The sequence below is a fragment of the Alligator sinensis genome, unplaced genomic scaffold, assembly GCF_000455745.1.
Source record: "Alligator sinensis unplaced genomic scaffold, ASM45574v1 scaffold1841_1, whole genome shotgun sequence".
NCBI classification, from domain to species: domain Eukaryota; kingdom Metazoa; phylum Chordata; order Crocodylia; family Alligatoridae; genus Alligator; species Alligator sinensis.
The window spans coordinates 150829-161069 of NW_005843034.1; the positions used below are offsets into that span (position 1 = coordinate 150829).

Below are 10241 nucleotides of genomic sequence, written 5' to 3' on the forward strand. Positions count from 1 at the left end.
GATACCGACCCATCCACTATGACTCTCTGGGTGCGACCCTCTAGCCAATTTGCCACCCACTGTACTGTGTAGTCATCCAAGTCACAGCCTCTTAACTTGTTCACCAGTATGGGGTGGGATACCGTATCGAAGGCCTTCCTGAAGTCTAAGTATACGACATCCACCCCTCCTCCTGTGTCCAGGTGTTTCGTAACCTGGTCATAAAAGGAGACTAGATTAGTCAGGCACGATCTGCCTGCTATGAACCCGTGCTGGTTTCCCCTCAGCATAATTTGTCCTGCTGGGCTCTCGCAAATGTGAACTTTGATAATTTTTTCAAAGATTTTGCCAAGGATGGAGGTGAGACTGACTGGCCTATAGTTGCCCGGGTCCTCCTTCCTCCCCTTCTTGAAGATGGGGACCACATTGGCCCTTTTCTAGTCCTCCAGGACTTTGCCCGTGTGCCACGAGTGTTCAAATATTCCCACCAGTGGCTCTGCAACGATGTCGGCCAGTGCCTTCAGCACCCTCGGATGGAGCTCATCCGGGCCTGCCGACTTAAAGGCATCCAGTTCTTCCAAGTGACTCTGCACCATCTCAGGGTCTACGCATGGTAGTCTGGCGCCTTGCTGCTGCCTCTCTACAACCCCAGTGAGAGACTTGTCGTGCCCCTTGCTTAGGAACACTGAGGCAAAGAACTCGTTGAGTTCAGCCTTGTCCCCCCTGTCTGTCACCAATTGTTTCTGCCCATTTAGCAGGGGTCCTATTCCTCCCTGGGCCTTCCTATATATACTCTCTATATATCTAAAAAACAATTTCTTGTTGTCCTTTACTTGGGATGCCATCCTCAGCTCCATGGTAGCTTTGGCCCATCTAACTGCCTCCCTACAAGCACAAGCAGAGGAGGTATATTCATCTTTGGTGATCTCTCCCTGTTTCCACTTTTTATGTGCTCCCCTTTGGCCCTTAGGCTGCCCTAATATTTGTTCAATTATTTCCTCAAGAATGTATAATAATATTAATGCTGTCATAAAGAGAATAATGATAGATGAATAGATTGTAAGTGATTCCATTTAAGTTTGGTCCCTATACTAACACAGGATCATAACTTTCATTTTATTTATTTTGCTTTAAGGTATTATTTATCATAAGGGATTTATTTAGTGTAGGTCAAACACTAATGTCTTTACACAGGCCAAAACTCTTCCTGAGGTCATTAGGAACTTTGCCTGCAAGATGAAGTCCTTGATTCTCAAAAATAAAATATGCGAACATCAGCAATGGAATCCTTTCACCACTGAATCATTGAGAACTTTTTCACTGATTTTCTCTCTCAGGTATTGAAAGAACAAGTGACCTATTTAGTGAACACAGTTACTTTAGTCTAAATGATTAGTAAATGACAAAAATAATATTTACATTTGTATTAAAAGTTTTACTTTAAATTGGTGAGGATATGGGTTTATTTAATTACAGGAAAAATTGTACACCTCGCTTTTGAAATTTGTCAACTTAAAATGTAGAATTAAAAAATTCCATAGACAATATTAACAGAACAGTATGTTTGGGTTCAAAGGCTTATTCTGTGCTGCTATAATTTTATCAAGAATTTGTAACAATACATGAATGAACCGTTGATATTACCCACACCTCGGTATGTCTCTCTTGCATATTTATTTTTCAAGTTAACTTATTTGCATTAGATCTGGGCTACAGACTGTATTGCAGAATCAAGGATTATAAAGGTAAAGGATTTTGTAATCTATGATTGAAGTCGTAGAGCCCAGTTCAGAAACGTTTGCAATATAAGAGTGTCTGAATGAGTTCAACTGAATCACATGGTAAAGACAGAGAGTAAAGACACTCATACAGGATCAGAGCCTTCCTTACACTATTACTATCCCACTGACTTCAGTTTAGTTATACCAGCGTAACGGAGGGAAAAATTAGGCTTATTAAATTACAGGACATATTCAACTTAAAAAGAAAAAAAAAAAACACACCTGCCTTTGTCACAGATCATTCCACTTCTGAGGGGAAAGCTCTGCCTTGGGACTCCCCAAGAAGAAGGCCTCTCTGGGTTCCCTCTCTCATAGGACCACCTGAAACTATAGTAGTGGTATGGTTTCACAGGAGTGAAGCTCCTGGTTCTGAGACCCTGGCTCTACCCTGTCCATAACTTACGTGGCAACCTGTAGCACCCCAATTCAGAATGCTCCTTTCTTTTGGTCAGCTCCCAGGAAGGGGGTCCTTTTCTTTTTCAAAGAGGACAAGGTCAGACTACCAACAAACCAAACACCACAGCAGACTACTCAGCTCCAAGCAGTCTTTATTGTGCCACTGAAGTTCCCTCTGTCCTTCTTTCTCGAGACCCTTTTCTCCCTCTGTTCGCCTTGAGACTACCCTTTCTCTCCAGCTCTGTTCTTCCTGGCGTTATCCTTTCCCTGCTCCCCTGCTTTCTCATAGCCTCACTCTTTCTTCCAAAGCAGTCAAACCAGACTTGCAACAAAACTTACAAAATGACAGTGGTGGACACAAGAGCCAACACTAACCTAGCAAAAATAAACATAATGTTACTGCAGAATCAATCAGGGAACAGTCTCTGCAGCCTGCTGCCAGCCCCAGGTTGCCATCTTCCACTGGGGTGAAAAGGGCATCTAGATGTCCTACGTAATGAAACTATTCACAACAACTATTTACAGCAAAAACATGCTTACACACAGCCAGCCCTCCCCCAGTGTTCCCTGCAAGAAGTGGAGGTTAGAACTCAGGCAAAAAAGAACTTTGGAAAACGATTTTTCATCACAGCCTGATTATTTCCTATTTACTTATTGTTGTTACAAATAACTAAATCAGGGTTGGCAATATTTTCCAGCGGTAGGCCAGAACGACCCAGCTCAAGTCTGAGGCTGGCCAGCACTAGAACCTGGCAGCTGCTTTGTCTCCTGGCTGCTGCTTCTCTCTGCTGGCCACAGGGCAGGCAAAGGCCCTCACTGTTAAAGCCCCCACTCTAAAGCCCAGATCCAGCGGCTCAGCAGGTTGCCAACTGTGAACCAGATAAATACGAATAAAACAGACTTCTCTTTTTTCATTTGTGCATTATAAATAACAAGGCTTAGCTCTTTAAAGACTTTGCTCCTATCCCTGTATTGATAGTCTTTTTTATTTGTGTAAGCCTTTCACACAGTAAAAGTGCAAGAAATGCTCTTTTGAGGAGGGGCTTTTATAGAAAAAAAAGCACAAAAAATGTCAGACAGACTCGTAGCCAACACTTGAAACATATTTTTACAAATATTCTCTTTATTTGGCTAGATTTCAAATTTACAGTGTCCTTTTAAAAACAAAGTGTCTGGTGGTCATGTTCTGGACTGTATAATTTCCAATACATGTAGCACCACTCTATCTTCTTCCTCAGCAAGATTTCATGACATTGGGACACTTTCCATTGACTTGCTGATATCTTATAAAAAAAAGTAATAAAAATGAATTACTTTCAACTATATATTTTGGCAGACATTCTGCACTAAAAACGTATACCATATATCATGAGTTTGAACAAATGGCCTAAAATCAGTTCAATCCAAGCTCATTAAAAACATGGCCATATTCATTAACAGTTGTTTTTCTTGCCTTCTGTTAACATTTGTATAAACTCATATGTGTATCATAGAATCATAGAAAATTAGGATTGGAAGGGATCTCAAGGGATTATCCCAGCCAGGGTCTAGCCAGGTCTTAAAAACCTCCAGCAATGGAGATTCTACAATCCCTCTGGGTAATCTGTTCCACTGCTTTACTACCCACCCAGTGAGAAAGATTTTCCTAAAATCTAACCTAAACTTCCCTTGCTGCAACTTGAGACCATTGCTCCTTGTTCTGTCATCCGCTACCACTGAGAACAGTCTAGTTCCATCCTTTTTGGAACCAAGCTTCTGGTAGTTGAAGGCTGCCATTAAATCCCCTTTCAAGTCTTCTCTTCTCCAGACTAAATAAGCCGAGTTTCCTCAGCCTCTCTTCATAAGTCATGTTCCTCAGCCCCTAACCATTTTCATTGCCCTCCACTGGGCTCTCTCCGATTTGTCTACATCTTTTCTATAGTGAGGGGCCCAAAACTGGACATGGTACTCCAAATGTGGCCTCACCAGTGCACAATAGAGGGGAGTAATCACTCTCTTGATCTGCTGGCAACCCTCCTACTAATGCAGCCCAGTATACTGTTAGCTTTTTTTTTTTTTACAATAGCAGACTGGTATAACTGCAGGCTGCTTACCTCTTCCCCAAACTGTGCTCCTAGGTGCAGTAGTCTAGGTGCTGACCTTGCCCGTAAAGACTGAGGTGAAAAAGGCATTAAGTACTTCAGCCTTTTCTGCAACCTCTGTCACTAGGTTGCCTCCCCCATTCAGTACGGGACCCACACTTTCCCTGATCTTCCTCTTGTTGCTGACGTACTCGTAGAAACCTTCATTGTTACCCAGCACATCCCTTGCTAGCTGCAACTTCAATTGCACTTTGGCCCTGCATGCCCGAACAATACTCTTATACTCCTCCCTAGTCATTGTCTAAATTTCCACTTCTTATAAGCTTCCTCTTTCTGTTTTAGCTCACTGAAGAGTTCCCTGCTAACCCAAGCTGGTCTTCTACCATACTTGCTATTCTTTCTGTGAACTGGGTTGGTTCATTCCTGTGCCCTCAGTAAAGTTTCTTTAAAATACAATCAGCTCTCCTGGACTCCTTTCCCTCCCAAACTGGCCTCCCAGAGGATCCTGCCCATGAGTTCCCTGCCAGATTCAAAGTCTGCTTGTCTGAAATCCAGGGTCCTTACTCTGCTGCTCTCCTTTTTTCCTTTCCTCAGGATCCTGAACTCAATCATTTTGGCTGCTTACAGATGTTAAAAAAAAAAAGTGCTTTACCAGTGCATTACAGTGCTGGTTTGCAGCGTTTGCATAAACCAGGCACTTCAGCAGGGCTTTTTGTCACTTTTATCTAAAGCTGAGTCAATCAGCTATTGGGTAAAAGTGCCAAAAAAGCCCCACTGAAGTGCCCAATCAATACAGATGTCAGGCAAGCCAATTCCAACTAACATGCTACCTCTTCTGGGCATGTGCTGGGTTTTTGGCTTAGGAGCGTGTGGAGTTTAAAGTGCCAGGCTTTTTTGCTTTTTGTTTAATGTCTGCAAGCAGCCCTTGTGGTCACTGCTACCCAAGTTGCCATCCACTTCTTACACTGTCCACCAATTCTTCCGTTTGCGAGCAGCAGGTCAAGAAGAGCACATCTCCTAGTTGGTCTCTCCAACATTTGCACTAGGAAGTTGTCCCCAACACTCTCCAGAAACTTCCTGGATCGCCTATGCACTGCTATATTGCCAGCAGATGTCAGGGTGATTGAAGTCCCCCATGAGAACCAGAGCCTGTGATGGAGAAACTTCCACTAGCTTTTTAAATAAAGTCTCATCCACCTAATCCTGCTGGTCTGGTGGCCTATAGCAGACTGCCACCATGCCATCACCCTTGTTGCTCTCCCCTCTGACCTTAACCCAGAGACTTTTGACAGGCCTACCTTCAGTTTCACACTGGAGCTCTGAGCAGTCATACAGCTCTTCTACATAAAGCACAACTTCTCTTCTCCCCTGCCTGTCCTTCCTGAACAGTTTACACCCATCCATGACAGTGCTCCAGTCATGTGTGCTATCCCAAGTCTGTTATTCCAACCATGTCATAGTTCTGTGACTGCAAGGACTTGCAAATCTTCCTGCTCATGTCCCAGGCTCCATACATTCATGTACAGACCCAGAAGATAACCAGCTAACTGCTCTGTATCAGGAAGAATGAAAAGGCGCTCCCTGTTGCCCCCTCCTGCTTGTGCTTCCTCCAGGTCACCTGGTCACCCACTTCCCCACTTACCTCAGGGCTTTGGTTTCCATTCCCTGGCAAATCACTTTTAAACCATCACAGCTAAAACTGTATTGTAACTATGGCTGACAGGAAGCCTTTAGTGCTACCTTTTATCTTCATATTTAAAAACTGGTTTTAAAAAGGCACTCGGGCAGTTAATGCATGCAAAGGGAAAAGAGAACCCTTCAATTTGACTGCATTTAAAACAAACATCTTTTATTAAAAATATGATGTTTATTAATTACAAATATGACATCATATTTACAAACAAATCAAAAGAATAGATATTGAGTCATCTTTTGCTTTTGGTTTAACTTGGATTGAACTGATTTTACAGAATTTAGCATAATTTGCTTTTAATTTCTAGACACAGAGAGAGGATATACATGGTGGTTATAAATAAACGTATGAACATAACCAATCACAAAGTACATGCATGCAGTTGAAATACTCACTTAGCACTGTGTAAGTTATTGTTGACTCTTGTATGAACTGTAGATCTCTCTCAAACTCTTCTTTTATTACCTCCGTCAATGTAGCAAACATCTGTAGCCACTGAAAACAATCTCGGGACCATAGAACCTGGCAGAAAGACCCTGGGACTGTACTACTTCCTCAGCTGTATCTTGGTCTGAGGGTGATTTTTCTGATTGGTCCCACTACTATCTATATTGATAACTGTAGATCTCTCTGACAATACTGATGCCACATGTAACCATTTGATTCTTCTGATCTCTGTGTTCACTTAAGCGTGACTGTAAGCATTTCCACGTTGTTAAGAAGGGAAGCACTATACACTAAGTGTGTGACAAATGCCATTCAATGCAAATATTAAGAGAGAGAGAGAGGGAGGGAGACAAACAGAGACACAAGCTCTTTCATACTTCTATGTGTTGAAGATGCGAATAAATGAACTCCATAACAAGTACCAACTTTTCTTGCATATACAGGCAACCCCTGCTTAACATTGTTTCACTTAGCGCTATTTCGCTATAACGCTCATTTTACATTGACACCCAATTCCACTTAGCACACAGTGAGTTTTGTTATAATGCTCAGGGCACTGTACAGCTGGCAGCAGGTTTTGCTTAATGCTATTCCACTTAACGCTCGGTTTTTCAGGAACCAGTTAAGAGCGCTAAGTGGGGGTTGCCTGTACTTTTTTTTTCATATCAAATAAAATCCAAAAGGTATCTACTCCCCCAGTACAAAAGACAGCAAACAATGTTTGCAAGGGAAACTAAATGGTCTCTCTTTGAACCTAAGCACCTCCCCTCATAAGAGCAAACTTATTTTTCCTTCAATAAATTATTTGCTGGAACTTACAGGCAAATATTTTGGCTATCTTTTCAAAAATATCTGTACATTTATGAAAAACATAACAGAATATTAGGCATGTTAAGGTGGATATTCTAAATGATACTACATTCTTGTTGTCTGAAGAAGTAAGATACAGAAATAGTAAAACCATCAAAACCACAGGTTAATGATATATTCTACACATGAAGTTAACACGTATAGCACTGCAATTTATATTCAGCTAGAAAGCATATGCTTATTTAAAAAAAATACTTTCTATCAGATAGAATACCATTAAAAAACTAATAATCCTAATACATTTAACCAAACGATACTTCCAAGTATATGGAGTCACCTAATAACATATTTACCTTAACTATACTTACATACATACATACATACATACATGCAAAAACTAAATTTCAATAACATCCAATGAGAATTTAAAACGTTAGCTGCATTTTTCCCCTGAGTACAAGCAGAAACTACAAATTATCTTTTATGGGAGAGTTTACTTTACTATTACAGGTAGGATCACATCACAAACAAATCCCTTAAACTGCTAGCGGAATAATTATTGGGTTAAGTGTCATTTACAAATTTACACTTCTGTGACTGAAAACTGAATAAAAAACTAGGAGCTATAATTCAAAAGATATTACTGCAATATAGTTCATCGTGGCAGGTCAAGTGCCACCAAATACAAAAGAAGGATTACAAAGAACTATAACCAGAATGCCAGATCTTTAAAAGGTCCTTTGAATGTAAACTGTAAATGATGTATGCTTTATTGCAAAATATTTACTGCAGCTGACAGAAAATAGAGTCTAATTAAAAGAACTAAAAAAAAATACTTTTAGGATAAAAAAAAGGGAGACAAAATACTCGGAAATAAGTTGGCTGATCAGGAACAATTTCTACCATATGTACATTCAACACCAAAAATTATGAATAAAATTAGAGTACACAAAGAACATTGTGGAAAACCAGAGAATAACTGTACAAAAGAATCAAAAGAAGGAACAAAACAAATATATTTGCTACTCCAATGCCTAACATATGATAGTATGGAAGAAAAAAACCTTCCTCAGTTTATTAAAAAAAATAGACTTTTTACTAGAAAACAAGCATGAAAAAACTCTGCATACACTTGTATGAAAGATAAGAGATGGTAGAAACAACATGCTATATAGAAGCCTGCCACCAAATTAAGAAGCCGGAGTGACAAATAGGCATAAGATAAATTCTTAACCACACTTTGAAGCCCTAGCCTGGGCAGATGTTTGATAGGATCTATCTGCCTTTGACAAAAAACAGAGATTTCTGTACTTTTCACACTTTGACAACAATGGTATGGCTTGTCATACCAATTAAATATTACACAACTGAACAATTTGCTTATGGATAGGCTTCATTGTCACCAGAGAAACATTTTACACACTGCAATGTAACATGTCTTTACTATTAGAGTCAAGATCATGTATTTTGTACAATTAAGAAAAGTTTTAACTGGGCCTATCTGCTGTGCTACAAAAGAAGCACTTACTAAAAAGAATACTAAAATATGAGTCTGACTTGACAAAATGTTAATTTTAAAACGTATGGATCAGTTAAATGAAGAAAAGATGGGACATTTGCTGGTACTGTACCACCATTGTTACCATTATCAAAGATAAAATAGATGTTTTAAATTGCACATGCAACTATTCCATTATTAAGCAAAATCCGGATGCATTTCCAACCAAATATTCTTCAAATATTTTATTAATCTTAGCATTTAATTTCTGTTACTGAATAAATCATATTTATGCAAGTTAGTTTCTGATGACGTAGTTAAACTGTTAATAAGAAAAATAAGTTAACTTTACATTTAAAACCATTCCAGTTCATTATGCTGTATTATTAGCATACTGTAATTTTCCTAAATTTCTCAATTCTCAACATTGTTAAGCTATACACAGTGATAAAATATTTAAAGAAACAATAAGATTCTCACACCGATGGTGCACATGATTTAAAAGTGTTCTCAGTTAAAAGTGTATTTAATGAAACAGCATGCCTGCATGTGTTCCTTTCACTCCCATTTATAGGAACTTAGTTTTTACAGTCTACTTCCAATAATTTATAGTTTTAACCTAAGATCAGAATACTGGCATAAATATTTCTATTTATAACTTTTTGGTAATGGATTAGAAATTGCAAAAAAAATCTGTGCGTTGTATGGGAAACTTTGTAGGGAACAAACATAAAAGCATTAAGCGAGATACTTAAAACAGCTTTTCATTTTAAGAGTCCGAGATTCACTGCTCTGAGTACTGGCCCTTCTAAAAAATATCAGAGACATAAATGTCTCTGTATGAACGTATTAAAAACAGCATCCCCATCTAGTGACTGCAAACTGTCAGAAACGCATCCAGTCTGTAATTCCCATTAAGATGTCTGACATACTTAATTTAATACAAAATATTCACATTTCAGCAACTTCCCCTTTTTATGAGGAGTCCATGTAATACGTTTGACAGGTCCTGAGGTTACCCAGCCTGTGTGTCCCCCCACACTGACATTTTACACTGGCACATGTATTAAATGATCCCGAGGGAGAAAAGGGAACATCCCACACACTGGGAGAGAACAAACTTTTGCAGCCGGCAGACTGGGTGCAGGAAGACCCGGCTGGGTGTAGAAGGCAGGCCCCTATGTTCACAACCGGTAGAGATCAAGAAACCAGCCTGTGCTTTAAACAAAACAAAGCAAAAAAAGGGAGCTGAGCTTCGAAAACTGTTTAAACCTCAAATCAGCCCGTTCCCCCGCTGTTAGCCCTAGTCTCGGTGGCAGGAAAGGTAGGCTGAGGGCGGGGAAGGGGAGAGGTCCGCAAGCGGCGCTCGTTACCTTGAGAACTCTTTGCTTTCTCCTCTGAGGCCTTTTGTTTTCAGTCAGAACCTAGAAGACATCAAATTGCAGAACACGTTGCAGTTAGCAAGGCTCGCCCCGTGCTACGCCCCAGCTGCCAGGCCGGGGACACCCATCCGGCTTCCCCCTGGGCGCCGCTGCGGCGGCCACGACCCGCGCGCC

General features: G+C 40.3%; 1 protein-coding gene across 5 annotated transcripts in view; it reads right to left on the reverse strand.

Moving 5' to 3' along the window:
* TET1 (tet methylcytosine dioxygenase 1) overlaps nt 1-10241 on the reverse strand; it is a 139078-nt gene that overhangs the window by 119043 nt on the left and 9794 nt on the right. For all 5 annotated transcript variants that reach the window (XR_003092049.1, XR_003092050.1, XM_025193235.1 and 2 more), the window contains exon 2: nt 10059-10109. Coding sequence is in view for 3 of the 5 variants with exons in the window: in XM_025193235.1 (XP_025049020.1) it covers nt 10059-10109 (51 nt within the window). In the remaining 2 variants the exon portion in view is untranslated. The remainder of the gene's footprint in view (nt 1-10058; nt 10110-10241) is intronic.